Below are 27,753 nucleotides of genomic sequence, written 5' to 3'. Positions count from 1 at the left end.
TTCTCATTTATTAAAATATTCCCTACTATACACTAAATATGTTTAAAAATGCAACTTTTTGAAAACTATTTGCAGTCATGATGCTCAATGATCAATTTTACTTATTTCCCTGTCACATTTTGAATAAAAGCTATGCAAAAGCATCTATGAGATGACTCCTGTAATGGTATTAATGGGCATTTATTCTCCCATCCCTATGACAGTCGTTCTATACATGGAATAAACCAGTACTGGAGGGAGAAGTGTATCCTGCATGAAGGATAACATCGTAACTAAACAGTGTATTTTAGTATTATTTCTAAAAATGTGGAGAAGCCCAATACTCAAACCTAATTCCTGCCAGACTGAGCAGTATGGGAAGTATAGTCTATAATGGTGTCCGGCTTTCAGCTGGGATAGGGGAGTTACTTATTTTCCAAGCAGCTGGTACAGTGCTGTGCTTTGGATTCAGTATGAGAATAACGTTGGGAACCCACTGATACTTTGGCTGTTGCTGAGCAGTGCTTACTCTAAATCCAGGATTTTTCAGTTTCCCACGCTCTGGCAGTGAGCAGGTGCACAAGAAGCTGGGAGGGAGCACGGCCATGACAGCAAACCTGAATGTGCCAAAGGGCAATTCCATCCCATGGAGCATCTCATGGTCAGTGTTTAACTGGGGAGGTTGGTCAGGAGCTGCTGACTGCTCATCAGGGACAGGCTGGGCATGGGTCAGAGTGTGGTGAGCAATTGCACTGGGCATCACTTCTGTTTTTAGGGGTTTATTCCTCTCTCCCTTGCTGTATCCCTTTCATTGCTGTTCATCGTTGATATCTGATTTTGTTTCGATGATTAAACTGCTGTCATCTCGACCCACAGGTTTTACCTGAGTTTGATTCTCCTCCCCGTCACGCTGTGGGGGTGAGAGCAGCTGGCTGCACGGTGCTTAGTTCATGGCTGAGGCCAAACCACAACAAATGGCCTATTTCTTTCCTATATTTATTACATTACATTTCGTGTAAGTAAATTATAGCTTCAGGAATTTATTTAATATTACCTGCTTTTTTAAAAACAAAATGCTTTTACTATTACACTTTCCTTCTATTTGACAGAGCTACAAGAAGTCAGAATAACAACTGCTTAATGGCGAATGAAATTTATGAACAAACAGCTTTAAAAATATTCTTGCTCTCCCATTTAAATCCTTTTACAGCATTTGTTACAAAATTATATTAAAAATATTTATTATTTAAAGTTGTCTCTGCTGTCTATTTAAATGCATCTGTTACATTTTTAGTGCTGTAATGTTCTACCATTTCTTGGAAACTTGTTAAAAGAAAAAAGACCATTTTAAAAAAGGTAAAAAAAAATCCAATTTAGACTTGTTTTACCCAAACAGTGAACTTGTAGGGAAATGTTCATCAGATGTGAACACTGAACTCGCTTGTGACTCAGGATGCTCCATAAATAGAACATATATTGATGTTTTATTTCAGCAGATGCAAATCTCCTCCTTTTTTCATCAGGCTATGTCAGAGTCATGCCAAGATTTTTCTCTTTTTGCAGGGCTTTTCTGCCTGCCCTTTTAAAGGATAAAACCAAGAACCCATGCTTGTGCTATCTAACTCTAGATTAAATGAAAGGTAATGACTAAATAAAAACAGTAAGGAGCAGGTAGCTAAAATGTTGAGGAATTTTTACTCAGGCTGTTCAAAAACAGTTTTCTTTCCCTCTTTTCTTTCCAATATCTTATTTTAATGAGAACTTTTCCTTCTGAAGAAAGGTCATCTGAAAAGATTTAAGTACTCCACCCTCTTCAATTTGCATTTTGCTCATGAGAAAATTAATTCTGAACTTTCCAGCAGATTCCCTCAACAAATCCAGGGAAGATACTGACATTTCTGAAGGAGAAAAACCCTTCAGACTCGAGGAAAAAAAGCAACAATCATGAGGAGAAAAACACCCACTTGAAATATTAAAAGAATGTTTACAGGCCATATTTAGAGCAGCTTAATCTTTATGCCACAGGAAATCACATCATCCTTTTGCACATTACTACATATTTCAAAGTGTGCAACTATTTAATCTGTTAAATGCTAAGCAGCATATTTCCACCAGTATAAACATATTATTTCCTTTTCAGAAAGTGCTAATTGCAAGGTAGTCAAATGAAATGTTGCAGCCTAGGTCTCACTTTTAACCTTATGGGATATCTGTGTTGCCATAGGGCACAGCCAGCACATCATTCCAGTTTGCAGAGGAACCCAGCAATGGAACTCAGCTCACACAGCTCAGCATCCATCCGTTTCCCCATTTCTCACCTGCACCAGAAGTGGCTGCAGGGCAGACACAGCCCATAGGATTATTATAGGCAGCTTTGCTAAGACCATCTGTTCACTCTGACTTCAGAGTTCCAATATTTGAGAAATGTGTTATATATCCTTTTTCATGTTAACTAAAAGATCACTTGCAAGCTCATTTGTAAACAGGAAGGCCCAAGTACTTGTTAAAGCCTTTGGAACAACTTTCTTCTTTTAAGAAGACACAGGAGTACCAGGATGTATTTTGATAGTTTGTTTTCATTAATATAATTGTAATACATTCTGGACAGTTACAAAATCTGGGGAATCTCATTTTCTCCATAGATTTTGATTGCTATTTCAAACAACTGGATGCCTTTCCATTACATCTGAACCCTTTTACTATAGTCTTAGCAAGGGCATTCAGTACAGCAACACTTTTTTTTGTTGTTGGTTCAGCAAATTTTTGCTCTGTTTTGTGCCCCAGGCTTTTATGTCCACCTTGAATGCTGGTTTAGATGCTTAGTTAAAAAAAAGCCTGCAGCCAGTCTCATGTTACACCAGTTCAAGAGAAGACATTTCCACTGGGACAATTTGGAAAAGGGATATATGCAAAATGTTTTCTGGGTCACTTGGAGTAGTAGAATTTAGTGTATTTGTAAAGTCATATCCTGCTGTAGATCAGAAGGAATTGCAACGAAGTCAGACAAAGTATTTAAATTTTCAGTTTAGGAGAAATATTTGGCTCCACATGAACTGATAGCATTGTTCAAAGATAGCAGTTTTCTTGAACAAAATATATTGCCCATAATACAAGCTATCTGGCATTCTCAAATACAAGAAACATTCCCCTGTATAACACTGTTAAAATGTAAAAAACATCAGCTACTGAACCTAAAAACATTTTCAACACGCTTTGATAAACTTTAAGTACATTGTACTTAGCTGCTTCAGAACACCTCTTTGCATCAGCAGGTGTGGCTACATATAGTTTCCATTTCCAGGCCACTGAGTTACATGATCTTCTATGTAGGAGCCAAACAGTAGGCTTGCTCATTTCTACAAAGTCAGTCCAGCTATATTCTGGTCCCAAAAAACACATACCCTACCTCTTCTGACAAGTGATAGGGCTCTGACCATAGGAGCACACTGCAAAGCAGCAAAGCATTTAAATAGTTGGCAAAAGGGTTGAAAGGCACATAGCTTGTCCTTAGCAAAATTTCCCTGCTCCACTTGCGGTGCCCATTGAGGAATCAGTATTGGGACCTAGCTTGAAATAAAAAAGTTGTAAGAAAATGGAAGCCTGCCAGGAAAAAAAAAATAGGTTGCCTTTTTATTTTAGTGTTAAGATTTTAGTGTTGCATGTTTTCCTCTACCTTTCCAGTGAAAATTAAGGAAGCTATGGATGCATGTTAACCATACGTATGGACTTACTACTACTGGAATACCAAATGGTAGAGCTGCTGTAAACTGTTGCAAGTACTAAAAGCAATGTTTATAATGGTCTGTACAGCATTTGCAAATATTTACTTTGAAAAGAGATTAGTACAGTTCTTATTTTTCTCAGCATTGCTTAGAAATGCTAAAAAACTACAACAGCTAAACTGCTACTCTACACCAGATCAATTTACCCCAACAGATATTTAGGAATATATGCCATTATATTTAAAAATACCAAGTTCCTCTAAGTGGTAAACCTAGAAGATTTTACATAGAGTTAGAGATAAAATATTAAAAATTATTGTTTCAACTCCACACACTTGACATCTGAATAGGAGTGATGTAATCATACTATTTATTCCATCAGTGAGACAAAATGTAGTATGGAACTAAATTTCTGAGAATTTTAAATAGAAAGTCATTTAACTCATATATACACAAAGTGTTCTTTCCACAGATATTTACATGGCAAATATGTTAGAGGAGAACCACTATGACTAAGTCTCTACAAGTATAGCATCCTTTCTGAGCTATTCTCTCTGCTGAAAGAATTCACAGAAGCTTTGAAGTAAAATCTAAACAATTAAAGTTACCTATATTTCACAGTAGGTAAAGAAGCCGTTAAATGATATTTCAGCATAAGGTTTCTGGAAACAGCTACACAGTAGAGTTTTACATCCACCCTCTTTTCCAGCATCCATGGTGAAACTAAATCTCTTCTCAGTTTCAGGAGAGATAACAGCATAGGTAAGATGTGTGTGTAACTGTAGCTCATCCTCCTCGGTAGAGGCTGGTCAGCCGTTCTAGTTCTTTGCAGTTCTCCATGGACATGGACTCTGCTTTCTTTCGGAGGCGGTCGTCTCGATATACTTTTGCTGCATAAAGTAAGTCTGTTTCTTTAAGGAGAAAAGAGAAAAGATTTTTTTGGCTACAAATTGAATACTTGGCACATGACAGAGTTGTACAGAACACCTCAGGTTTTAACCCTTGCCCTTTTTTCCTTCTCTCTATTCTAACTTCCCTCAGACACCACCCAAACAGCACTGCTACAGTTCTCCTTTGCTGGATCTTTGTAACAATTCCATCCTTTTGAGCAGGTAAGTTGTATCAGCCTTCCAGCTCCCTCGGACTTCATACAGCAGTATCTGATTAAAAAGAAACACACCCTACAAAAATCCCTGACAACAAAATAACAAAAAATCCCCTACTACTTCTGTCAGACCTCATTAAACATTACAAATATAGGCCACTCTCAGTGATCCTGCATTGTTACTGATACCTCTAGCATCCTGTCTGTGCCCCAAAAAATCCAATCTTAATGTTAAGCCCTTTACTTCAACTGATGCTGATTCAGACAGTCAGTGTTCAGAGCTATTAATAATTAAGAGATCTCTGTATTATACTGGTGCTCAACATCTTGACTTTGCCGAACATTGTAATTCTATAAAATCTTTTTTGTCACTTCAACTCAAAATGCAAGACATTCTTAAACATCAATTAACCCCAGACAGATTTTAAATGTCAAAGAGATTTAACACACAACAGATATTTTAAATCCATAAAACCACAAAATCAGCTATTTCTGCAATCAGAAAAAAACCCAAAAAAACCAACAAACAAAACCAAAACATTAGGAGACTCTTACTCAAAATCAGTTTGGGTAGTTTTCACAACCTGGTAAATTACAAGTACCAAACAATTGGTCTACAGAGACTAAAACTGGGCAGGAACATGTGATCTGACTCAGAGAATTGCATTCTATTTGTTTCTGGTCAGTTTAGTGACAGTTCATGAATGAATTATTTTTCCAGTTTTCTGTGACTGAAGTTCACTACCTGAAAAGTTAAAACCAACTGGTTTCCACACTGATGTAATTTTAGCTGTGCTGCTCCCACAGAGCTCACGAATTAGTCACAGATAACAGAATAACATTGTAACAGATAACACGTTAAAATTGATGCTGATTTAGAAAAGGCTGGTGGCGCTCTTCAGTATTCTTATGCTGTAACACTGAATTCTATGTTTCTGAAAGGAAGTAACTCATTGTATAATACTAGACTGGAGAAACAGATGGCACACTAAACCCCCTTGTTTGACAGGATATGCTGCCTATCCTTGGTTGCCTGGAAAAGCAGTGTTTGTGCTCCTTGCCTTGTGGTCCAAGGCAAATTATTTTTTTATTTCTCTGGAAACACCTATGTAAACTTCTGGTTTATATATTTACTTATATAAAGGTACCTAGGGAAATGAGCTATTGCCATGATAAAGTAATGTGGAAGACATGAGAATTCTTACAAATCACAGTGAGTAAAGGACAAAAATTTTATCATTATCAATTTAGTGTAGCCTTTAATTTTCTGAGAAATGGTCACAGATAATAAAAGAGCAGGTTAAAATTGCTGATAATTTGCAAATGGTTGTTAGATCACTGAGTAAAATTCAAAAACTAAGTGACACTGGGAACAGTTTTAAAGTGAGAAACAGCATGGGACCTTACACTTACTTTTGCATTGAGATATTGTAATAATACAAGCACTTCCTTCTTGCCTCAGGCAATTTATTTTTATAGTAATGCATGATTTCATTAAATTACACATATTACCATACTTACTTTGTTGCCTCTCCTTCCAACAGTTATTACGAATGTTAGATACATAATCTTCTTCCACGCTCTTTTCCACTTTCTGTAATGACACTCCTTTGTATTCATTTCTAAAGTCCTTATTGACATAATAAATGACACCCAAATTTTCTGTCTGCATTTTTATGGTCTGCCCTGTACTTCTGCAAAAAAGGAGACGGGGGGAGAGAAAGACTAAACATTAATTTATTGTTTTTACACCACAAATAGACTTTAAAAAATATTGCCATTACAGAATAATACCAGCACACTCCTAAATTTGCCATTTCAAGACAAATAATGAAAAGAATGGCTCTATAATCTGCCTGAGAATAAAATCATTGCTTTTACCTAAACATTAAAATTCTGCTGCATAAACACTTGATCTCAAAAAAAATTCCACTTTACTAAGACACTTATTTCATACCTCTTTAGCCAAAAATAAGTTTTAATAATAGAAAAATACATTCAAACTCAATAGAAACAGGTCACTATTCTGCAGCAACCCAGTACAGCATCTCCATTCAGAAGTGTTTGCTGCCAGCCTTGATAAATTCATTTTCCTGATGGCATTCTGTAGATTAAAAATCAAAGACCAGATGCAAACATTTTGGCAGAAAAGCTTTTCTAAGCATTACAACAGCTTAGCTGCAGAAGGGAAAAACAACCTACTCCAGAAATAGAGAACTTTGAAAAACAGGAGAAAAGAAACCTTTCAGTTATGGGGCTCTGCAAGGAACTAAGGACCTTTAAAACCAGTGTGGTGAGTGGGCTATGTCTACCAGCTAGCTGCATGCTTGATTCAAGTTACTTATTTCTCACAAGAAAAAAAGTTTAAATATCCTACTCTATGAAACAGGTAAGTTTCACAAGTAGAATTCTTCACAACAAAATGAATATTTTACCATCACCTAGAATGTCGTGTTTAACACTTAAATAAGGATGAGAAAGTTGCTTTCAAGTTCTTCACCTTCTACAAACACAGATTACCCCCAAAAGAGTAATGAGCCTTAGCAGATTTCAGGTTTTGATTAACTCTGTTGGAGATGTAAACACCTTTGCAACATGCCATGCTGCATGGACCCACTGCCTTGTACTAGATCACCTAAACTACAGGTACTGCTGACCTCTTTTCTCCATTACATTCTCACAGCATGTTCTTCACACCTAATTTTTTTGTTCTGCTTCATCTACACCTTCCCTCCCTTTCTTCACTGTGGGAAATCAAAGATAAACTAATGGAAGACTCTCCACAGTGCTTCTAAGTGAGAGGGTGATTACAATACCTTCCCCTCTGCTTTAAGGCGATGCAATTAAGCATTACTTACGATCTTGGGTATAAGGCGTAAGGAGGGTTAGATACCATCAATTGGCTCAACAAGGAGACAAAGATCAACACAATAATAGGCATCAGCTGAATGACCATAGAGAAACCTCCCTAAGGAACAAAACAGATTCAGGTATTTCATAAATCATCAGGCAAACAGGCAAACCTGATAATACTTAATGCTAAGTGTGACTTTTTGCTTTAAGCCTTAAAAGCTGCTAGAAAAACAGTAACTGCAAACACTGTGGTATCATCTGAACTTTCAAATGCATATACAATATTCACACAGTGCTCAAGCTGCAGGAGTTCAGGGGTTAGCACGTACACACAAGCAACTACCAAATAAAAGCTGGATTCAGCTATGTTGTATGCCATGATTTGGTCTCATCTATACAGTGATATGTGGTTATACAGGACTAGAGATAATTCATGTAGGTGAATACTGAGCCCTACGTTCAATTCTTACCTCAGCCCAAATACATTTTTCAATGCATACAAGGAGTAGTGGTGACAATTAGTGGCATATATAGGTTAATAATACCAGTCACCAGTAAGAGAGTGACATACAACAACAGGTTTACAAAATGAGGCTATTACCTTCTCAGATTTGCATGCCTATTTACCAGTCAGTAAGCGAACCACCCACTGAAGTTTAAAATACCCAACTGGCAGGTACAAATCCTCCTCTACAGTACAGAGCTCCTGTACAATCACAATACTGAAAGCAAATTTTGTAGTTTAAAGCCAATAGTGCTTAAACTTACATCACCCCTCTCTTCCTCCCTTTCGTGCCCACTCTGACGGTGCTGGTTTGGATGGCTGTAGCCAGCACGACCATTAGAAAATGAGTGTACACTACCTGAGGAAGGAACATCCACATTTAAATCATATACAAAAATACTATTTAGAGGTCAGTACAGAAGCAACATAAAGCACTTTACATTACTGCACAACAGCACATAAAATGACATTAAGGTATCTTGAAATTTCAAAGTAGCTTAAATTAAGTATTTTAAGCTGTATGACAGTAACCCCAAAGAACTGACATTTTTTGGGATTTAGCAACACTTGAGGGAAAAATAAACTGATGCAGATTGTAGAGTTGGGGTTCAAGGCTGGCTGGAATAATTTTATTATTTTATAATGTCATAAACTCTAACGCCACTCTGGGCAGTACATCTCGACAATTAGGTTGATGTATACAAATACCTGTTGGAAAGGCCCCTCCAAAAAACATGTTGAACAGATCCTCTGGAGTAATATCTGCCTCACAACCTCTATGGAAGTTGAATCTGCCATTGCTAGGGTGATTACAAGTTTGCTCTTCACTGCCTGTAAGGTCATACTGCTTTCGTTTTTCTGGATTACTCAGCACAGCATACGCATTTCCGATTTCTGAAGCAAGGAATAAAACATAACTCCCATAAATGCATGATAAAAGCTATTCCAGCATGAAAATTGCAATTTCAAAGTCAAAAATAGGCAGCAAATGATGCAATTTACTGTATGTTACAAAACAACTACAGTAGAACAAGGTCCAGAAACATCTCCACTGTTCTTAGAATAGCTTCCACAAAGTTTCCCACCAACGCTATTCAAAGGCCTTTTATCCTGTTAAACAAGGCAGAAGGCAGGAGAGCTTTGTTTCCTTTTCTAGGGGAACACCTACCCTTGTGGAAAAGTTCTCTCTCACTGCAGTTATGAAAAAAGCATCAAGCATTATAATGAGACTCTGAAGACGGGTAACTGCAGTTTGCTCTAGCAGCTAGCTTAAAAACCATCATGAACTCAGCAGGTTTTCTTTGGTTTCATTTGATAAGTGGTCATTTCTTGGAATGCATCAACTTCATAGGAGTGCAAATGTATTTTTCTTCATGCTTTTGAAGGTATTTATGGATTACATTAATAACAAAAAGTTGTGCATGATGTAACCTGAGGAATAGAATATGCACGTGTGACAGGAATGTGTGTGTTCCTTGGGTGGTCAATATGACCTCAGTGTTCGGAGGGCCTGGTCTGGATGCTTCTCCCTGTTTATGCTATGGTATCACAAATGAACAGCTTCCATTTTGGCAGTAGAAAAGAAAAAACCTCACTTAGGTAAGCATGGAAAAAAATCAGCAGGAAAACCCACATATGTTGATGACTTTAGAAGCTTTTTTCTTGCTGTGCACAGACATAATGAGCTTGCAGATTGATGGAAAGTTTGTGTTGCCACTTGATGAACAATCTTCACTCATATCTTCATCAAACCCTTTCTGCCTTCCTCTCTACTCTCTCCCTCAGGCCTCTCCAACAAAAGAGTTCTTTTGCAGCCAACCAATCCAAGGCACAGGGATTATGATTTTCAGGGTTGAAAAGCCATCAGTCATCAAAAGTTCATCAAAGATGCAACACTATAACTTCAACACAGGTAAATAAGACTGTGGCTTTATAATTAATATTTTAAACATTATCCAATCTAAGCAAAAGTTAATGAGTTTTTGCTATGTGTCTTTTAAGATGCCCTTAGGAAAAAACCTAAGCAATTCCTTAAAGTGGAGGAGAAAACACAAAGAAATGAAGCCTGGTATTTTGCACTGAAGCATGATATAAACTGATATCAGATATTGCTCTGTTGCTCAGTACAAGGATAAAATTGGTAGTAAAAATTTAGATTTTTCCCAATAATTAAAAACTTGGAGAGATAAATCAGGTGACTGCACATAAAGTGAAGTTACCACACTGTCATAATATACCTGTTTGTTACTTGCTCTTGATTATCTGGTGCTAATTCACAACAGACTTGATTCCAATATAATTTTCTTTTCAAAAAGGACATAAAAATGAAAAAAAGTCACTGCTCAAAAAAGAAGTTTCAAAGGAAAGATTTTTGATTAATTTGATAAAAGATGGCAGAAGTTATTATATTTGCACGAACTTTGATTTAAAATTCACTTCAGTGAGACTGCTCAGTACAATAGAAGAGTAGTACTAAGTAGGTCAAGATCTAAATAAGTACCTTACCTATCATGAAACACAATTCTCTTTTATAATGTGACCTTTCCTTAAAATAAAGCGTTATTATGAAAAAAAAACTATATTATGAATGCCTTTTCTCAGATGGATGTCAAAAACTGATTAGATACCTTTAAAGGAAAACTAAACTATAAATTTACTCAGCCATACAAAAGGATTACTATAATTTCAATGCAAGAAAATGCTAGTTGTCATTAAATAATTTTTGGTCAATGAGATTCCCCTACAAAATTTTCTGTTCATTTACTCATCTAGTTAAAAACCAGAAAGTGAAATTCATCTGAAGAAATTAGACTTGTACGAAGTGCTCATGTTAAATAAAATATTTATTTAAAATATGTTAAAATATTTTTAACATTTTAAAGATTATTTGAAATGCTATTAAAAAGGAAGAACTATTTTATTCCCAGAGCCTGAGACAATTTTATAGGAATAGTATCTTTTAGATCTATCTTCTAGATAATGCAAAAGACTGCTATATTTTAGCATTTCAAATCATCTTTAAAATGTTAAAAATCACATAGCTGTATTAAATGAAACAATAGCAATCAACTTTCCTGCTCTGCTGTATCTACTTTTCACCTGGAATTGTTAATATATTATTATAATTACCTCTTAAAGTCTGTATCAGAAGTCTTGCTCAGGACTTTTTTTTTTCTTTTTTTCCCTCCCCAATTTAAGTGTTTTATCCGAATGATTTTTTCAAATGTCTGCATGTAAACCTCACACAAGAAAAAATAAAAAGATGTACCACGATCAGATTGTTTATGCATTATCATTTCTTACAGATTCACATTTTTCTTCATCTGAGATGAAGCTGTAGTTTCCTTTAAAAAGCTTTTCTTCAATAACTTCCCTTGTGTAGGGCTAAGCTGGGCAGCCTTAAATAAGGTCAAGTCAGACTGTACATTTTACCCAAAAAATGGTCAAAGGCAACTACTAGTAAGGCCATGATTGAACTCAGGTGTTTTTATGCAGAAAAAGTAGTAAAACTACACACATACAAGAAATTCTAAGGAAGAGGCAACTTAGCGTGGCACGTGATTCAGTAAAAACTGCATTTTGCTATCAAGGATTGCTTTCTTTTTTTCTAGCTCAAGTACAGTAAAGATCCAAGGCAATAAAATTCAATGACTACATTAAGTCAACAACAGTAAAAAAGTGCAATTGGGCTTCACAGATCAAGTATTTGTTCCCTGTACTGAACATTACAGTCAATTTTCTGAAACCAAGCTCTTCTGCCGAAGTCCATGTTATTTATCTATACTTCTAATATAACAAAGGTCAAATATTTTCTTGAATAAAAATGTCAGCTTAAGAACAGCTAAAAAACACATTTACATTTGTAAAAATACAAGTGATCAATGCAGATAAATATGTTTTATTTGGATTAAGTTTAATCATAAAAGAAATTTAAAGTAAAAATGGTGTTTTACTTTTAAAAGCTTCTGTTGCTCCTGGCGCATGGTTTTTGTCTGGGTGGAATTTCAAAGCAAGTTTTCTATAAGCCTTCTTTAGGTCTTCTTCACCTGCATCCTTTGACACTCCAAGGACTTCATAATAATTTTTACATTTCTTTATACTGCAAAAGAGAATGATGTAAAATGTTGCAAGCAAAAATATGTAAAAGTAATGGTTTAACACACAGCTGCAAATGAGGTCATACACTACAGTGGTGCATAATATTACATCTTTTGCTTTCAATATAAATTATTTTAAAAATATCCACTCTAGAAACAAAAAATGTAATTTTTTCATAATAAACTCACTATTGAGATTATTATGTATGTTTCTTTTACTTCTACTGTAGAACTACCACAGTTGTAAGAAATGGTTTCAGTTTGCAACTACTGTAGCATTTCCTCATCCACAATTACATTAATATTGCTGTTAATAATGCATAAAAAGAAGGTTCCAAATTTACTTTGCACAACTAGCAGGTAGGAAAATGTGTTTTGACTGTAAACAACAAATGCACTTCAGTATGAAGGATATAAAACAAAGCAAACAATACCTCCCTTTCGCCAAACAAAAGTCAAATCATACCATCACTCAAGCATTCACTTTTCAGGGAATAAAAGATGTGAGAATACTTCTGCTGCTGGGAATGCACCTGGAACTTAATCTTTCTCTAAGTGTTTAGGTAAATTCAAAGTCACACTATCAGCTCCAGCAATTACATATTTAGCTCATCTCATATAATCAAGTGTAGCATTTTTTAAAACTCAAACCTCAGAAATATTATTTTTGTAGGCTGCCCAACCCAGACAGGAAAAGCAAAATCTGGAAATGATGTAATGATTTCGCATACTTCACAATACCCCAGAAGAAAGAAAGAGCACTTAGAGGAAAAGAGAGAACATTAATTCTATGTGGACAGGAAGAACTGATCAAACCAGTAAATACAGCTTAACAATCAAACCAAGTTACTTGGGTAAGAATCCAGAAAGAAAAGGCTGAATCCCAAACTTGCACTGCAGAAATGAGGCACACTGACACAGGGTGCATGCCAAAAGAAATGGGCTGATCTGAGCAAGGAATAGAAAATACATCCATAAATATTTTAAAAGCTTCATGTGAGTCTCTTCACATGGCTGTAATTGTATCTGCATTCTCTTACATACACAAATGTCTATGTAAATTTGGGGTTAATGTTTCCAAGACTATACACAGGGCAGCCATGTGGAAAGCAAGGGGGCAAACAAGCCTTTGGTATTCTCATGGAATGAGAATCCTGTAATTAAGGGAATGTGAGCATCACAAGTACGACCACACCATCATGTGTGGTCCGTCCCCCTTCACAGATTGATCAAATCAAGTTTCATCTGAGGGGTCCTGTTTCCTGTGCTCAAATACAGGAGCTTTTATGGAAGCTTCAGTGAAATGCTCACAAGAGCACTGAATTGAATGTATGCAGGCAGCTGCCAACACAAACATCCTGTGAAATAAATATAGCTCATTACATTGAAGTAACATTTAATAAGCTCCAATTAGGAAGCTGATAGAGCTAACTAAAAAGAACACAGTGAATCCATCAAGAAAGGTTGGAAAGCAAATACATTAAATTATACTCTTGAGTACTGGAAACTCTTTTTTGGTAATCTGTACAAGCAGAAAGAAGTGTGGTAGTGCACAGATCCCTTAATCCATAGCCTCAATGCCAGGATGACTCATGAACTGTACCAAGAACAGGTAGCTTTATTTAAATGTGTAACAGTATAAAATTAAGCTTTTATTAAATGAAATTGCTTCCTCAGCATCCAATCTAAGTTCTCTTCAACAATTGTTTCTGAGCTGTTTGTGGGCCAGACTCTTCAGAACTTTGACTGAAATAATATTACATAGCAAGCCATCAATATTTAGCAAAGTTGTTATTGTTTTGGCATTAAAACTCTGGTGTTAAACATTCATTCAAATATTTTTAAGCACTGTGCATCCTCAGCAACTCTCTCCCTCAATAGCATATTGTCATTTTTCATGAAAAAAAAACCTAACACAAAAGTTTATTTATTTGCAATATTGATTAATTTCACAACTCTAGGATGCCAATAGGAGAAATATGGAAAAAAAAATAACTATGCAAAGATGCCAACCTGTACTTCTAACTCCCCAAAACCACTTGAGAGTTCACTCCTGTTCACAACCAGTGGATGTTCCACTGTGGACAACCCTCATAGGAGAAGAAGCAATGGTGGGTATCTACCAAAAAATCTAAAGGATTAATGCAATCACCTCCATGCAACAGCTATCCTGAACCTGGCCCACAAATGAGGTATTTCTATTATTCAGAAATACGTTCAGCCAAGGTATAACATGTTTCTGGTTTTTCTTTGCAAGTCTTTCCCAGTGGTAAATTAAAAATTCTATAAACACAAATGTGGAACATGCATATACATATGGAAATTTTGCAGATGGAAGTTTAGCAGGACTTTGGATTAGGCAGATCAAGCTTTAAAGCTAAAAAACATTAAATGATCTTACAAATGCACAGGGGCCAAAAACCATACCTAAGCCTGGAATTTTCAGCAGTGACCTTGTGCTATAAAGTCCTTGCCACACTCTGCCATTAGCCAACAGTTTTACACCACTGCTTGGCCACTTCAAGGAAAAAACCACCTGGACTGTAAGTTGCCAGCATCTGGTTAATGCAGTTTCCTTCTGGGAGGGAGTCAGTGACTTCTGCCAGGAGGTTCCTGACGGAACACAATACAGGGCAATCCTAACAGGATAACACCTCAGTTTCCCCCACTCAGCTTAGTTCATGTGAGTTCTGCACCAAAATTTGCACTGGGGATGATGGGACAAGCAAAGATGATTAGAAGGAGCTTTCCAGTTAAACAAAGTTATCAGTGTTTGTGATGTACTCCTGAGAAACAAAACTATAATGCATCACAAACCGAACCTGGTAAGTCAGTTTATCACAGGACAATCTGTGGAGCCACCAGGACTCAGGTCATACATGGCTGTGCAGCCACAAGACTTCTCTAACACTGCTGGAGCACACAGCCCACCCTCAGATGCCCCAGCACACAACCTCAGATGCCCCATCCCTCCTCATCCTTTAAGAGATGCTCCAAGTCTTCTTCCCCCAAAACTCCACTCTCCTGATGAGAAATTTCTCTCCAGCTGCTGGAAGCTGTTGGAAGCCATGGCCAACATGATCCTTGTCCCTCAGAAGATGCAGATCGTTTTGGACATTTTCCTCACCTCTTTACTCTAGTAGACTGACCTCTGACTATCCTCACTCAGCCAGAATCCCTCACCTGCACCACTGAATTATCCTGTGAAGATTTGTCACGGGAAGGCAGGGGGATGGAAGGATCCACTCCTTTCTCACTTTTCTCTTACTACAGAGCACAAAAATCAGCCAGTAAAGGCAGGGAAAAATTAAGGCTAAAACCAGTGGAGGTTCTGGAAAAGCCCCATCATTGATGTTACTGCTGGCTTTTAACTGCACCTGAAACCCCTAAAACACTCAGCATGTACAACTTTCTGAATGCTGCGTTTCAAATTGTTGTTTGTTTGGTCTTGCTGCCCTTAAGGCACTGCAGTGCCTACTGCTAGTTTTCTTGCACACGTAAACTCCACGCAGACGTTTCTTTTTAAAATTCTAATGTACACATCACTTGCTTACTAACTGCCCATGCTGTATTGAATGAGTTATTTTTGTTGTTCTTTATTTCTGGCTTATTTGAAGTTTGATGTTTTCACTGATACTTTGCTTGGGGTTTTGTTTTTTTGTGAATTGCTTTTCTTGTACTTTTCATTTCTGCTTGGATCACTTCTGTATCTGAATTACTAGCAAATTATTTCTGTTATTTCTCTCCTTGTTGAATTGTTAGTCCCCTGCCAACACCTTGGCACTGTCCTTCTGATTAATAGATTTGCTGGCTGTTCCTGAAATAATACCTGACTTTTACAGAATAGACTTCTCAAACTGCAGAACAAGTGATGGCCTACATTTGTCCCCAGTCTGTTGACAGAGGGATCTCATCACGACTTGCAAAGCTCCACTACCCCAGCCTGCAGCTGACAAGGCACCTGCAGTAGAGCTGGTCAGCCAGCTTCAAACTGCAGCATCAACAACTCTGCTGGATGCTGGGCTCCTCTCCATGCTCTGATGGCTGAGAGCAGAGGAAGCCCTTCAGGTCCTGAAACGTCCCTTCTCACCTCCAGAAACCCTAGGGCTACCCCACTGGTTCTCCTGTGACTACAAAATGATGTGATCCTAATGCTGTGCTTGTCAGATCACTTTTCAAATCTACAATTCAGATTAGGTCAGCACTGCCAGCTTTTATCAGATTAACAAAACCTATCAGAGATACTTGCCTTACTGTATCAAATACCTGCAGCAATGCACAATCATGAAATTTGGAATATGATGAGGTATTTTTCAAAGTGTCTTCCAAAGCCTCACAGGAAGAGCCCAAAAGACAAATACTTCAACCAGAAGCATGTCCAGGGAGCCACAATTATTCCTCCCAATAGTAATCTGAACTGAGCAGCACAGCAAGCAGCAATGTGAACGTTAGTGACAAAGAATCCAGCAAGAGGAAGCTATACTGACTTCTAATCATAGAGTTGAGCAGAAAAACACAGTGCAATGCAGACCAAAATCTATACAGGTCAAATTTCCAATTATGCCAGAGAGCCTGATGCAAATGGTATCTCACAGCTGAGTTGGGAATGTGCCAGTCACAGTTTGGGTGACAAACACGCCGTGAAAGTAGTGCTCTAGATTGGGAAGAGAAGGTCACAGCATTGTCAAGGAACTCAAGCTGGTACCAGTATATCCCTAGTTTCTGAACCAAATGCAGCAGAAGTCTCAGATCTCTGTTGCAATGATAAATTCAACAACATATTAGGGTGCTTGTCTTACTATCTTGCACTTGGATGTAGCTGATCAGTTTGTTTCCACTGTGTGTATGATATTAAATATTCAAGGCTGTGTTTACATCAGCATACTTTTCTCCAGATTTTATTTATGCTTTTATTTTAGTTATGAGCTTTCTTAACAAGTCCATCATGTCTTCTCTGCCACTTTTCTGTGACAGGCTCTATGACTATGCTTTCCACCTTAATTTCTCAACCATTCAACTGGATATTTCAACAATTCATGGCAGCTCTACAGCCTAATTAAAGGCATGCCCTGATTTCTTTGCTTTGGTGGTTTGGCTTTTTTTTAATACATATTGGTTGCTCTTATTAATCCACTTCCAATTAATTATCTTCTCGACACTATGCTAGAAAAGAACCAATATCTCTCTTTTTGCTAGATTTGTTAAAGTGTCAGCAGAATGCCTGGAAAAAGTCAGTCACACATACTCCTACTTTGATCCATGAAATGTGTAGAGGCAATTTTTTGGTTCACTACATGAATTTGAATCAAGCTACTGATTATTCCTGACCACTACTTGATGGCATTTAATCCTGCCTTGCAAGGTTTCTACAGAACTCATGCCTCTATTCATTTGGTTTGGTACTATCTCAAAGACCCAAATACAAAATTTGATGCTTGTGCTTTCTTCCAAGAAGCAGGCACTGGCAAGGCAGGAAAAGAAGTATTCCACAAGACAACAATGCAAATTTAGCACACTACTAGTCATGGCAGTTTTCTTTCAGATGTCAAAAAGGCAACATGGAATACAAGCTATGGCTTATTGACTAAAAAAAAAGACCAAAGAGGTCAAACATCATGTGCATTTTAAGATCATTTAAAGAGAGCCTGTATAAAACACACAACATGAATATGCTTCATTTTTTGTCATGCACGTGATTCTCACACATTTGTCTTAAGCTGACTTTGCTTGTGTAGCTTTCAGTTGCCTAGAGACTTCTAGGGCACTTGCTCTAAAAAGACATTAAGTCTACTGTGGGTCCTAGCATATTTCTGCTGTCTCCTGTCAATATCTCCCACATGCAGGTCACCCAAGGGTGTTAAGGCAACATGATCCAGTTTTCAGTGACAAGGTAAGAATCATTAAGAAAAAGATGCATGTACTACAGATGGGATTTTCAAAGCATTTCCACTTAAAAGCAAAAAAATGCTGAAGTATATCTCAAGCTTCAAACTGTCACACTGAAACAGCGAGCATGGCTCCCACAAAGAGCAGCATTTCCCAGTACTTATGCAATCAAAGGAAATATGTTACATCTTATGCTTCTCCCTGTTGAGCAGCTTGCAAGCTCACGTAATACTCTACAGAACTGTTATGGTAACTTGCTAGTCATCGGTGTCCCCTGTGTATGTGGAAAAAATGAAGGCATCACAGAGGTGCTTGTTTGTACTCATAGCTACTCACGCTACTAGAGTAACCCTGATGAAAATTAATGCAGCTAAATTAGTTACATTGCTCCAAGCATGTCCGCACTATGCTTCTTAAATCTGCTGTCACAAGCAAATTCAAGATAGCTGTACAATTCCAGGAACTTTAATCAGTGATCCAAGCTAGGGAGCTCAGTCAGTTGCCCCATCTGACAGCTCCCTAAAGCTTATAACAAAAGCACTGGAAATGGCATGGAAGTGTAGTTGAAAGCAGAAACATTGTACTTATGTCCACATTCAGTCACTGAACCAAAAACTCCTAAAGGGAAGAATAATTGAGGATAATGACCTTTCGAATCATGCACATGCAAACCAACTCTGTTTGTCCAATGTCCAATTCATGCTGAGTGTCAGAATTTCTTGAAGTTTGAAGGTTTTGCTACCTTGCTGTCTACAAACTTCTTTCCTTACAGAAAAAAAAGACAACAACTGGGCATGAAACACTGTTTAAAACCACCTCTTTTCACACACTATTTCTTTAACAATTCAAACATCTGGAAACCATTCCACTGCAGTACGGCAGAAGCATATGGTGGTGACAAACTCTATTCTCTAAAGAATACCCTCCCCAAAGGGGCATGTTTCATTTAATTGGAAAAACCTGGGGCCTGACTGAAACAATATCATATGCTGTCTGTCATGTTTCCATCTAGAAAGCTCATTCTCACTGTGGCTTAAACATGAACTTTCTCTCAGTTATCATCACTGAATGTGTTATATTTTTCCATTTAGTTTTAGCCCGTTGTTTGTATTTAATTCTGCTCTCCTTGGCAAGGTACACACATTTTTTAATTCATAACCACAAATTTTTTAAGTGGTTTATGTCACTAAATAATAACATGATAAACATTTCAAAACTTCCAACATGAACTCAAAACTTGCTCTGTTGATCACTGCATATCTAAACAAAAGTTCCATCTCTCTCTAAAGGTTCACGAACTGCTGTATTAAAGGATGGCAGCATTCCCCAAGCAAAGGCGAAGATATTGTTTTAACACATGATTTTAAGTGGTGTGTTAAACAAACAAACATGCGTTGCTCTGTAAGGCATTGCAATTGCTTATTTTGCAAAGATCTTGGTAAATTTTAAAACTCCATATTCAACATTCAATATTCTTGAAGCAATGTTGCATCAATATTATTCTCAATGTGCAATTCTTGAATACTCCTAACTCCGGTCCTGATCTCAACAAACTGGATTAAGTTTATTTATCATCTAACAAATCACTTCAAGAAAGCAATACCCAATACCACAAAAGCCTACCAGAGAAAAAAGCTAGCTCTACAACACCACTTCAGTCAAGACAAAGTAGGTAACATACCTTCTGCTAAAACAAACAAACAGACTGATCTTGCAGGGAACCTGATGTCAAAGCAGACTGCAGCTCAGAATGGCACGTCACAGGTGAGTGACTACTGGCACCAAGACAGCCCTCCTTGCAGCAGCTTTCTGGGAGTATGTGACATGTCTTATTTTGACCTAAGCCACATTTACAGAGGACTTCTTTCTGGGTATTTTGTCTCACACACGTGTGTACAAACACACATTCTACATTCATTTTAACAGTTTATATGAGGTGGCCAAAAACATACAGGCTTATCTGGGTTTTACTTTAGATGTATCACAGAAGGCAGTAACCTTAATTAAGTGGAGATGATGGTAAATGAAAAGCTCTAGTAAATAACACCAAGAGGATAACCATGTGAGAGCTGCTGCTACCTGCCTGAATGCAGAGCTTCTGTATCAACAAATAAAAAACTACTTCTTTCCTCACTGTTAGCACAGCTGAACAGATTACTGAAATTCAGGAAGATCCCAAGATCATATCAACAGTAACATACATTTCACAGATGCACACAAACCCCTCCCCCCCCAACACCTCAAATTTCTGTTATGCGCAACATCCAATATACACAAACTAGGAGATAGGGACCTCTTGATTTCCCTTCAAGCTGCCTTGAAAATATCTGGGCTAGGCTTATCTAAAAATACTGGGGTTTGAGGTGTGCAATTTCCTTCCTATATCCATATTTCTTTAGCAGAAACCTGGGCACATATGAAACAATATTTTTCTTAATCCTACAGCCAGCAAGTGTGCAGTAATAACATGACTTAAGACTTACTTGCCTCAAAAGGGCATTTTTATTGACCTTTGTTTATTTTCACGCATCCTTTCCTGATGTCACCTCATCTTAATACTATCAAGCTGCACTAAGCAGAGTTTATACTGCAACCCAGATGATGTATTCCAGTGCTTCTCAGACACCTGTACATCCAAACCAAAATAATTTTAACATTTGTCTAAGACCAGCCTGTACAGCAAGATTAGCTTGAAAATAAACTTTAGGAGTGAGCATGTATCTTTAGTATAAAAATATTGAATAGAAACACTGTCCTGCAAGCTGTACAACAGAATTCTCATAAGTTTTTCCATTTACCATGAGATTTACTCAAGAACTATTTTGAGTATTATTTTTCCATAAAGTTTGAAGAAAGGAGTAGCATCTTTCTTGCAGAAAGTGACAGTGTCTCATTTGGTGTTTAAAAGCAGCAAAACTCTTCCTTCCAGTCAAAGTTCAGTACAAGTAACCCCTCTGAGCTAACCTCAAACTTCCTGTGGCTCCTTTAGATGACAGAGTTGAAAGGATAAGTATATAATACACAGCATAAAAAGCAGTGACATATTTAAGCCATACCTTAATACTCCTTCCATTTGGTCTTTGTTGTAGCCTTTTCCACTTTCACCTGCAGCAGATGCATTGCTCTCCTTTGTGCTATTGGGCTTACTTTGATCACTGTTACTGGCTGGTTTTCGGCAGTAAGCGCCTCCCCCAGCAGTGCTTCCATTCTTCATAATAGCTTCCAACAAAACTATAAAAACAACAGTATATCATAGTATCATTACAGGTATTAGTGATTAAGTCAGGGCTCTCAAGTATTTTAGATGAGAGCATCACATTACAAGACTAGCTGCTACCTCCTCCTTCTTCATGGATCACCACTTTGTGTCACAGATGTTTCTGCAGCCAGTCTAACAATTCCTTTTTGCGGCAAAACTATGGAAAAGTGTTTCAAAATTAGTGACTGGACTCCTCCCATCCATCTCTGCCAAGGCAACATAACACTGGAGAGAATTTGTCCAGGTGCTTCATTTCTAGGTGTTTTTTAGAGGCACTGAACCTGTGCCTTGGGGTGAAAACATCTGAACACCTGAATAAGCAACTGCAAACTGAAGAAGAGGAACTAACCTTACACTCTATAGAAAGTGCAAATTATTCCACACAGACATCAAGCCCATCTCCAGCACTTTTCAGTTCCTACAGTACATACCTATCAGTAACCTGAGTCATTATTGCCACAAACTGATGCTCTATTCCTTCCAGGCTATATCAGCTGAAATTCAAACCACTGTTAAAATGCCACAAAAAAGTCAGGACCAGCCAAGTACACCCAACTCAAGACCTGAATCTTGAAAACCAGTTGGCTTCTACTACTTCTTGAAATCCTCTTTCATTCCATGTTCCAGCAGATCTCAAATTTAGCAGTTTTAATAAACATTATACACAAAGTCCAGTTTTTCTTTCTTCATATAAGCCTGTATTTTGGGGGTATCTGTCTTAGCAATGAATCAGAAACAATACCATTCTAACATAAGGGACTGCACACCAAGTATAATATAGATCAAAGATAATTAAATATTCCACCTTTCCTAAAAACAGATTCCTTCAGAGCAATGTGGCAAACTACATAGGCTAAATTTGTTTCATAAAGAAAATTAGTTACTATCTGCATTAAAAATGCACTAATAAAAACTGCTAAGGAAAAATGTCCCGTGCACTGTGAAAACATAGCACTTTCTTCTAGAAAGCCAGTGGAAAGAATCCTTAAGAATTTTCTCCTAAATTAAAAAAAAAATTCTCCTCTGCCCAGCATGGTCTTTCTTCGAGCAGCAGAAAACTGGGATCCTACACATCACAGATTGTGTATCACAGGAAGAAAAGAAAGTGGAACTTTGCTGAAAAGGAGAGACACCACTTCTTAAAAGCTCCCCAGTATTTACTTTTACATTCACTTATTAGTGAATAGCTACACTCAGCCTGAACAAGAAAGTCAGCTGACTTCAGAGCCAGACCTGCCCTCCACCTGCCTCAGCAAGACTCATGGATTGATCAGATCGGGCTCTTCACAGCAGATACAAAGAAACAACTAAGCTTTAGATGTCTAGTTGTAACTGAGGGCATGCTCTCACTACAAATGAAATCTGGAGCTTGAAAACAGGAGAGCTAGAGGTGCATTATGGATTATAACTGAAGGACATATTCATTATTTGAAATACTTTATTCTAATATCCTCCATTGTGGCATATGAAGTTTTGAGGTAAACGAAGTAGTAACAACTCCAACGAGGTGACCAGATCTGCAGATTAAGAACTAATAAAGAACAGAGCTTTGAACAGACAGTGCCCTGGGAATGAAGGATTTCAGTCCGAATGTGCTCCAAAGAAGTGCTACCAGAAAACAAAATAAAAAAAAAAATATTTTTCTATCCAATGAGTATGACATTTAACAGTGGCATTACACAGAATCCTCCTGAACATGTGACCTTTTTTAAACAATGCTTAATCAAAGTTTTGTAGTTCCTCCTTTTATATTGGTATTGCTCTAGAAATTTCTCATCCCTGCACCAACATTTATGCAGAATCTGTGGGAGCAGAAATGGCAGAAACACAGGCATGGGCAATGGTTTGCATTTTTAACACCCAGTGTTTCTTCACAGCAAGCATGGCTTTATGTCTCTCAGTGAATAGGTTTGGTTGCAGTATGCTTTAAACATCACTATTTTCTAATCCCCTTCTCAGACCTCATAATGGAGCTGCCTTGCTGAGAATGTAATGCAGGACACTTAAAAAAATAAAATTCAAATATATCAGTGAGAACTTCTTAAAATAGCAGGACACAGCGTACACAAACATGCTATTGTCCTACACTGAAAAAAGGAAACCACAGAAAGGGTATGGGGCCATTGTTTCCTTCAAATAGAAGATACAGTTTAGATATTCAGAAATTACTCTGACTCTTCCATGAACTGCTGGTGGTAAAACCAGCTGTTAGAATGTAATACTAACACTGCATTATCGAAAACTTCCACTGTGCATCTAGTATTTCAAAACAGGACATACAGGGAACCAAAGACTTAGTTTGTTAGCAGGTAAGACAAAGAATCTTATCTCTGAGTGTGTCTGAAGCCTCTCTTGTGTGTACTATTACCTGCTGTTGAATGAAAGATCCTTGGACTACATTTGATTCCATTATGCATTGAACATGACCCCTCTCCCCCCCCCACTTTCACTAATGGAAGAATTCTGTTTAATTCAGAATTTGTCCTAATGCAACAGCCTAAAAACTAAACTGACGTGCCCCCAAAAAATTGTTTTTAAAGGCAGCATCAGAAATGGGGCAAGAAAATCTTATGAAGCACTAAAAAATAAAGTTTTCCTTAACATTGTTTTCTGCCTTCAAACAGAATGGCACCTAAGTTTGAAATGGACGTCTTGTCCTTTGTTATCTTTAAACTCACTCTTAAAAATCTTTTCCAGACAAGCAATTAGGTTCTGTTCAGTTGCAAGATGAATCATTAGCAAAAACCAAAATCAAACAATTTTTTGAACGGTTGAAGTGTAAAGCAATTTTCTAGCAAAGAATGACGTCAACGTGGACACTGCTACTATGAAGTCATTAGCTCAGTATCATTAAATAAGCACTGACCTTACATTTCACACTAGTAAAGCCCTAAAATAGCACTGCTGCACTCAGCATATTTCAGGCAGAAGCTTTGTTTAGCAAAACTAAACTTCACTGATGACTGAACTAGTGCTGAATGCCCTTTAAATGTAAATGTTGCCAAAAGCAGATCACACACAGTATTGTTTTAGAGACAATAGTTAAAACCTATTCTCTGCCCTTTTGTAATGCACTACAACATCAGGAGGAGGAAGCTCTCACCAGTAAAAGATTCAGCATTACCATTCTCATTGCTTTTATGACTGACAACTTCATTTGTGAAATGGTGGGCAATTGTTCTCAAAACTATACTAAAGGTACAGCATATGAAGAATCTGCAACTTCAGTGAGAAATTAGTTCAACTACCTTCTAAGCCACACTCCGGAGAAAAATAAGTGAGCAGAGAGGCAGCTGGGGTTGCACCACATTCTCCTAGCACCATAAAAACCTAACACATTATGACTGTAAAACGAGAATTTGTATTAGAACTAAATGGGCTCACAAAACCTTAACTGCTTCTTTCTCTCTGGTATGTCCTATGACACATTTTTGATCACCTGAATTATGAATTACAGGTTGGATATTTTTCTTCAAGTAGACCCCCAACTAAAAGATGCCAATGAGAGCAATTTAATTTATTATTAGCGCAAAATGCCAGTTGTAATTTATTGCAGCCCTTTCAGAACCTGTCCTGAAAAGACAGTCTGTGCCCTTGCACTTTACTGCACTTTCAAAAAGGCCATTTAAGTGCCTCAAACTTTAAAACCAAAATAAAATCAATGAGTTGGTGTTGTTTTGGGAGGAAATGAGATGACTTTAAAAGATTTAACAACCTCCACAGATAGAAAACTGAAGCACAGAGATATTAGATGTTTACAGAGTCCCCTAATTTCTAAGTACCTAGTTCAAATCAGGTCTAGGGCCTGAACTTTTTCAGTGGTATTAGGGCATCTGCAATTCTCTTTAGCTTCAGATGGAGCTTTAACTGCCCACCAGTTCCACAAATCAGGCCCTTGTTTCAAGCTGAATACCTGAAAAATGAAGCACAAACAATTAGCTGGTCACTAATGGAAACAGTGTGAACTGACTTATTTAACATCACATAGAAATTCTATGAAGCCTTTACTCTCAGAAGACACAATTTCCCAGATTACAGCCCACTACCACAAGGCCATCTTCTTTTCCCCAGGTCTGTGCCTCATTTGTGATTGACTTTGCTAATTTCCACAAGCGTCCTACAGACAATAGCCTAATTAGCCATCTATTTCTTGCACTGATTACTTTATAATGGTGGTTATGTAGTGGCAGTCCTACTTAAAAAAAACCCAAAAAAAACCCAAAAACCAAATGCTCAAAACAAGTCAGATTTTTCCTGAAAGTTACTTTAACTCTTATCTTTGAGATATAAGATGATAACAAGCTGTGTGAAGCAGACTAAGATATTTGCTCTCCTTGGTGAAAGAAGCTGAATTGAAATCCTCTGCCTTCCTGCCTCCTGACCAACAGAGATTCCAAAAAGCTCCAAGTATTTTCATGCATGTCATGTTCTCAAGCCACAGGAATTTAGGGGAATATGGCAACATCCATGCTGTCTTGCAGGAGAAAAAACAAAACACTTGAAAAATTAAATACTAATTAAAAAAGAAAAGCACCAGTGAAATCTTCATTTATTGTTTGCATTTAAGAAGAAGTCAGGAGGTAAGAGGCCCAAAAATGTTCACTGCATCTCCTCAAAGCAACTTGCGGACAAGATTTAGCCTCAAACTTCCACTGCAGAAATGGCAAATGCTGAGATGTTTAAGTGGTACAGGGCACTGAAGTTGTTCCTACTCCTTGCACAGCACAGACCACGTAAGTGAGAACTAGAGGAATGCAACAAGTCCCTGCTGCATCCAAAGGCGTTTTGAGCTGACTTCTGGCACTGTGTGACAGAAAGGCTCCAAGACAGATAACAGTTCTACATACACTGAAACCTTACTAGTGTTCGTTTGAAACAATTATTTCTAAACACTTTTCACTAAAAGGTTGCCACATATTTTCCCAGTTTTTAGTATGGAATAGTCAGAAGAGCTAATTAAGTCTTGGTGGGTGCCACATATTCCATTTTCTCTAAAAAAGGTAAACCTCTGTGCAATTCCTATGTGGCTGCTGTATGACCAAAAGGGAACCAAACCTAAGAAAACCCAAAATACAAGTATATTAGAGAATGAAGGCACGGTCCACTCTGGAGCTGCAGCTCTCATTGCAAGCTGTTAGAGAGGGGTGATTCACACTGACAGAAAAGAAGCCAACTCAGCCTGTCTCGGCCTGGGGCCTGAAATGTCCTGATGTTAATCGGGGCTAAGCCTGGTCTGTATGGCTGCGCTTTTACTAATGGCTGTAGGGAGAAGGGGGAATGCAGGCGAGGAGCTGGGTCGGCCCTGGGAGATCCCCGCTGGCACCGGGGGAGGTAAGCCCACTCCTCCGCAGCGCCTGACGCCAGTCATGCACCGCCGGGGGAAGGCGCCTGCCCGGAGCGCTGCTCCTGGGCACACACTCCGGCCTCCTCTCCCAGCCGAGCCGCGCGCCCCGCCGGGGCCCCCGCGCTGCCTTTGGGGCCGGGTCCCGCTCGCCTCAGCCTGCACGGCCCCCCCGGGGGAGAGAGGGCTCCGTGCGCCCGCCCTCCTGCGGGCCCCGCGGTCGGTCCGGGCTCGTCCCGACAGAGCCGGGTCGCGGGCAGCGGGAGCGGGGAGGGGGCCGGGCTTCACCTCGGGCCGTCTCGGTCGGATAGAGCTTCTGCGCCTTGCCCAGGAAGCGGAGGGCGCGGTCGCGGTTCCCGGCCTCCAGCGCCTCCCGCGCGATCCCGATGCACTTCTCGGCCTCGTCCCGGTTCCCCTCCATGGGCTTCTCCTTCCGCCGCCTCCGCCCGCCGCAGCGCAGAGAGAAGGGGCCCGAAGCCAGAGCGGAGGCGGGCGGGGCGGAGGCGCCGAGAGCGGCGCGGGGCGTCAGGCGGGGCTGCGCTCACTCCGCAGGGCTCATGCCGCCGCTGCCCCGGCGCTGCCGCAGCCCCAGCGCGGCGCTCGCACCGGCGCCAGCCCGGCCGCCCCTTCCGGACCCGGCCGCGCATGCGCCGCCCCGCCCGCCCGGGGCTCCGCCGCTGCCCGGCCTGGAGCGGCTAGCAGGACCGGGAGCGCTGGGATCGTCCCAGCCGGGAGCGCAGCCGCCCTCACGCCCGGCCCCGCGAGAGAGCCGGCTGCGATGGAAAAGTACCGTGCGCGCTGCTGCAGCACTGCGGCCCCGCACGGAAGGGAGAGCACCCGCGCGGTGCCACTGCTTCCCGTGCCTGAGTGCCTCACGGTACGCATTAGCAGCTCGCACCGGCTCGCTGTAATTAGTGACAGCAGTTGCAGCCCGGCAAGGACTGCTCAGCCGCCAAGGTGCTCGGGTGCTGACCCAGGGAAGCACCGCAGCGCCAGAGGAGTGCGG

The 27,753-nt window shown here is 39.1% G+C and overlaps 1 protein-coding gene across 3 annotated transcripts; it reads right to left on the bottom strand.

Annotated features, from left to right (window-relative positions):
- Nucleotides 1-66: 66 nt before the first annotated feature.
- On the bottom strand, nucleotides 67-27,409 carry DNAJB14 (DnaJ heat shock protein family (Hsp40) member B14). 3 transcript variants are annotated; one of them, XM_068187506.1, is made up of 9 exons: nucleotides 27,036-27,173; nucleotides 25,189-25,319; nucleotides 21,204-21,378; nucleotides 12,118-12,263; nucleotides 8,873-9,058; nucleotides 8,428-8,522; nucleotides 7,665-7,774; nucleotides 6,328-6,500; nucleotides 67-4,612 (listed from the first exon to the last, which is right to left on the bottom strand). In XM_068187506.1, exons 3-9 carry the CDS (start codon nucleotides 21,359-21,361, stop codon nucleotides 4,488-4,490), a joined length of 993 nt encoding a protein of 330 aa, XP_068043607.1. In that variant the 5' UTR covers nucleotides 21,362-21,378; nucleotides 25,189-25,319; nucleotides 27,036-27,173; the 3' UTR covers nucleotides 67-4,487. The 3 variants fall into 3 exon arrangements, with proteins under 3 accessions (XP_068043607.1, XP_068043606.1, XP_068043605.1); XM_068187505.1 differs by lacking the exon at nucleotides 25,189-25,319 and having other exon boundaries at nucleotides 27,036-27,346; XM_068187504.1 differs by lacking the exons at nucleotides 21,204-21,378; nucleotides 25,189-25,319 and having other exon boundaries at nucleotides 27,036-27,409.
- Between the last annotated feature and the right edge of the window lie 344 nt (nucleotides 27,410-27,753).

The sequence above is a fragment of the Anomalospiza imberbis genome, chromosome 4 (assembly GCF_031753505.1).
Source record: "Anomalospiza imberbis isolate Cuckoo-Finch-1a 21T00152 chromosome 4, ASM3175350v1, whole genome shotgun sequence".
Lineage (NCBI taxonomy): Eukaryota > Metazoa > Chordata > Aves > Passeriformes > Viduidae > Anomalospiza > Anomalospiza imberbis.
The sequence above is the reverse complement of the archived record's forward strand: the minus strand, read 5'-3'. Positions and strand labels throughout refer to the sequence as shown.

Excerpts from the sequence above, each read along its gene's own strand:
- DNAJB14 (XM_068187504.1), bottom strand. The coding sequence starts at position 27,394 with ATGCGCGGCCGGGTCCGGAAGGGGCGGCCGGGCTGGCGCCGGTGCGAG. Across the intron at positions 12,264-27,035 it reads TCCGACCGAGACGGCCCGAG|TATAAAGAAATGTAAAAATT; the intron begins GTGAAGCCCGGC and ends TCTCTTTTGCAG. Across the intron at positions 9,059-12,117 it reads AGCAACAGAAGCTTTTAAAA|AAATCGGAAATGCGTATGCT; the intron begins GTAAAACACCAT and ends TCCTTGCTTCAG.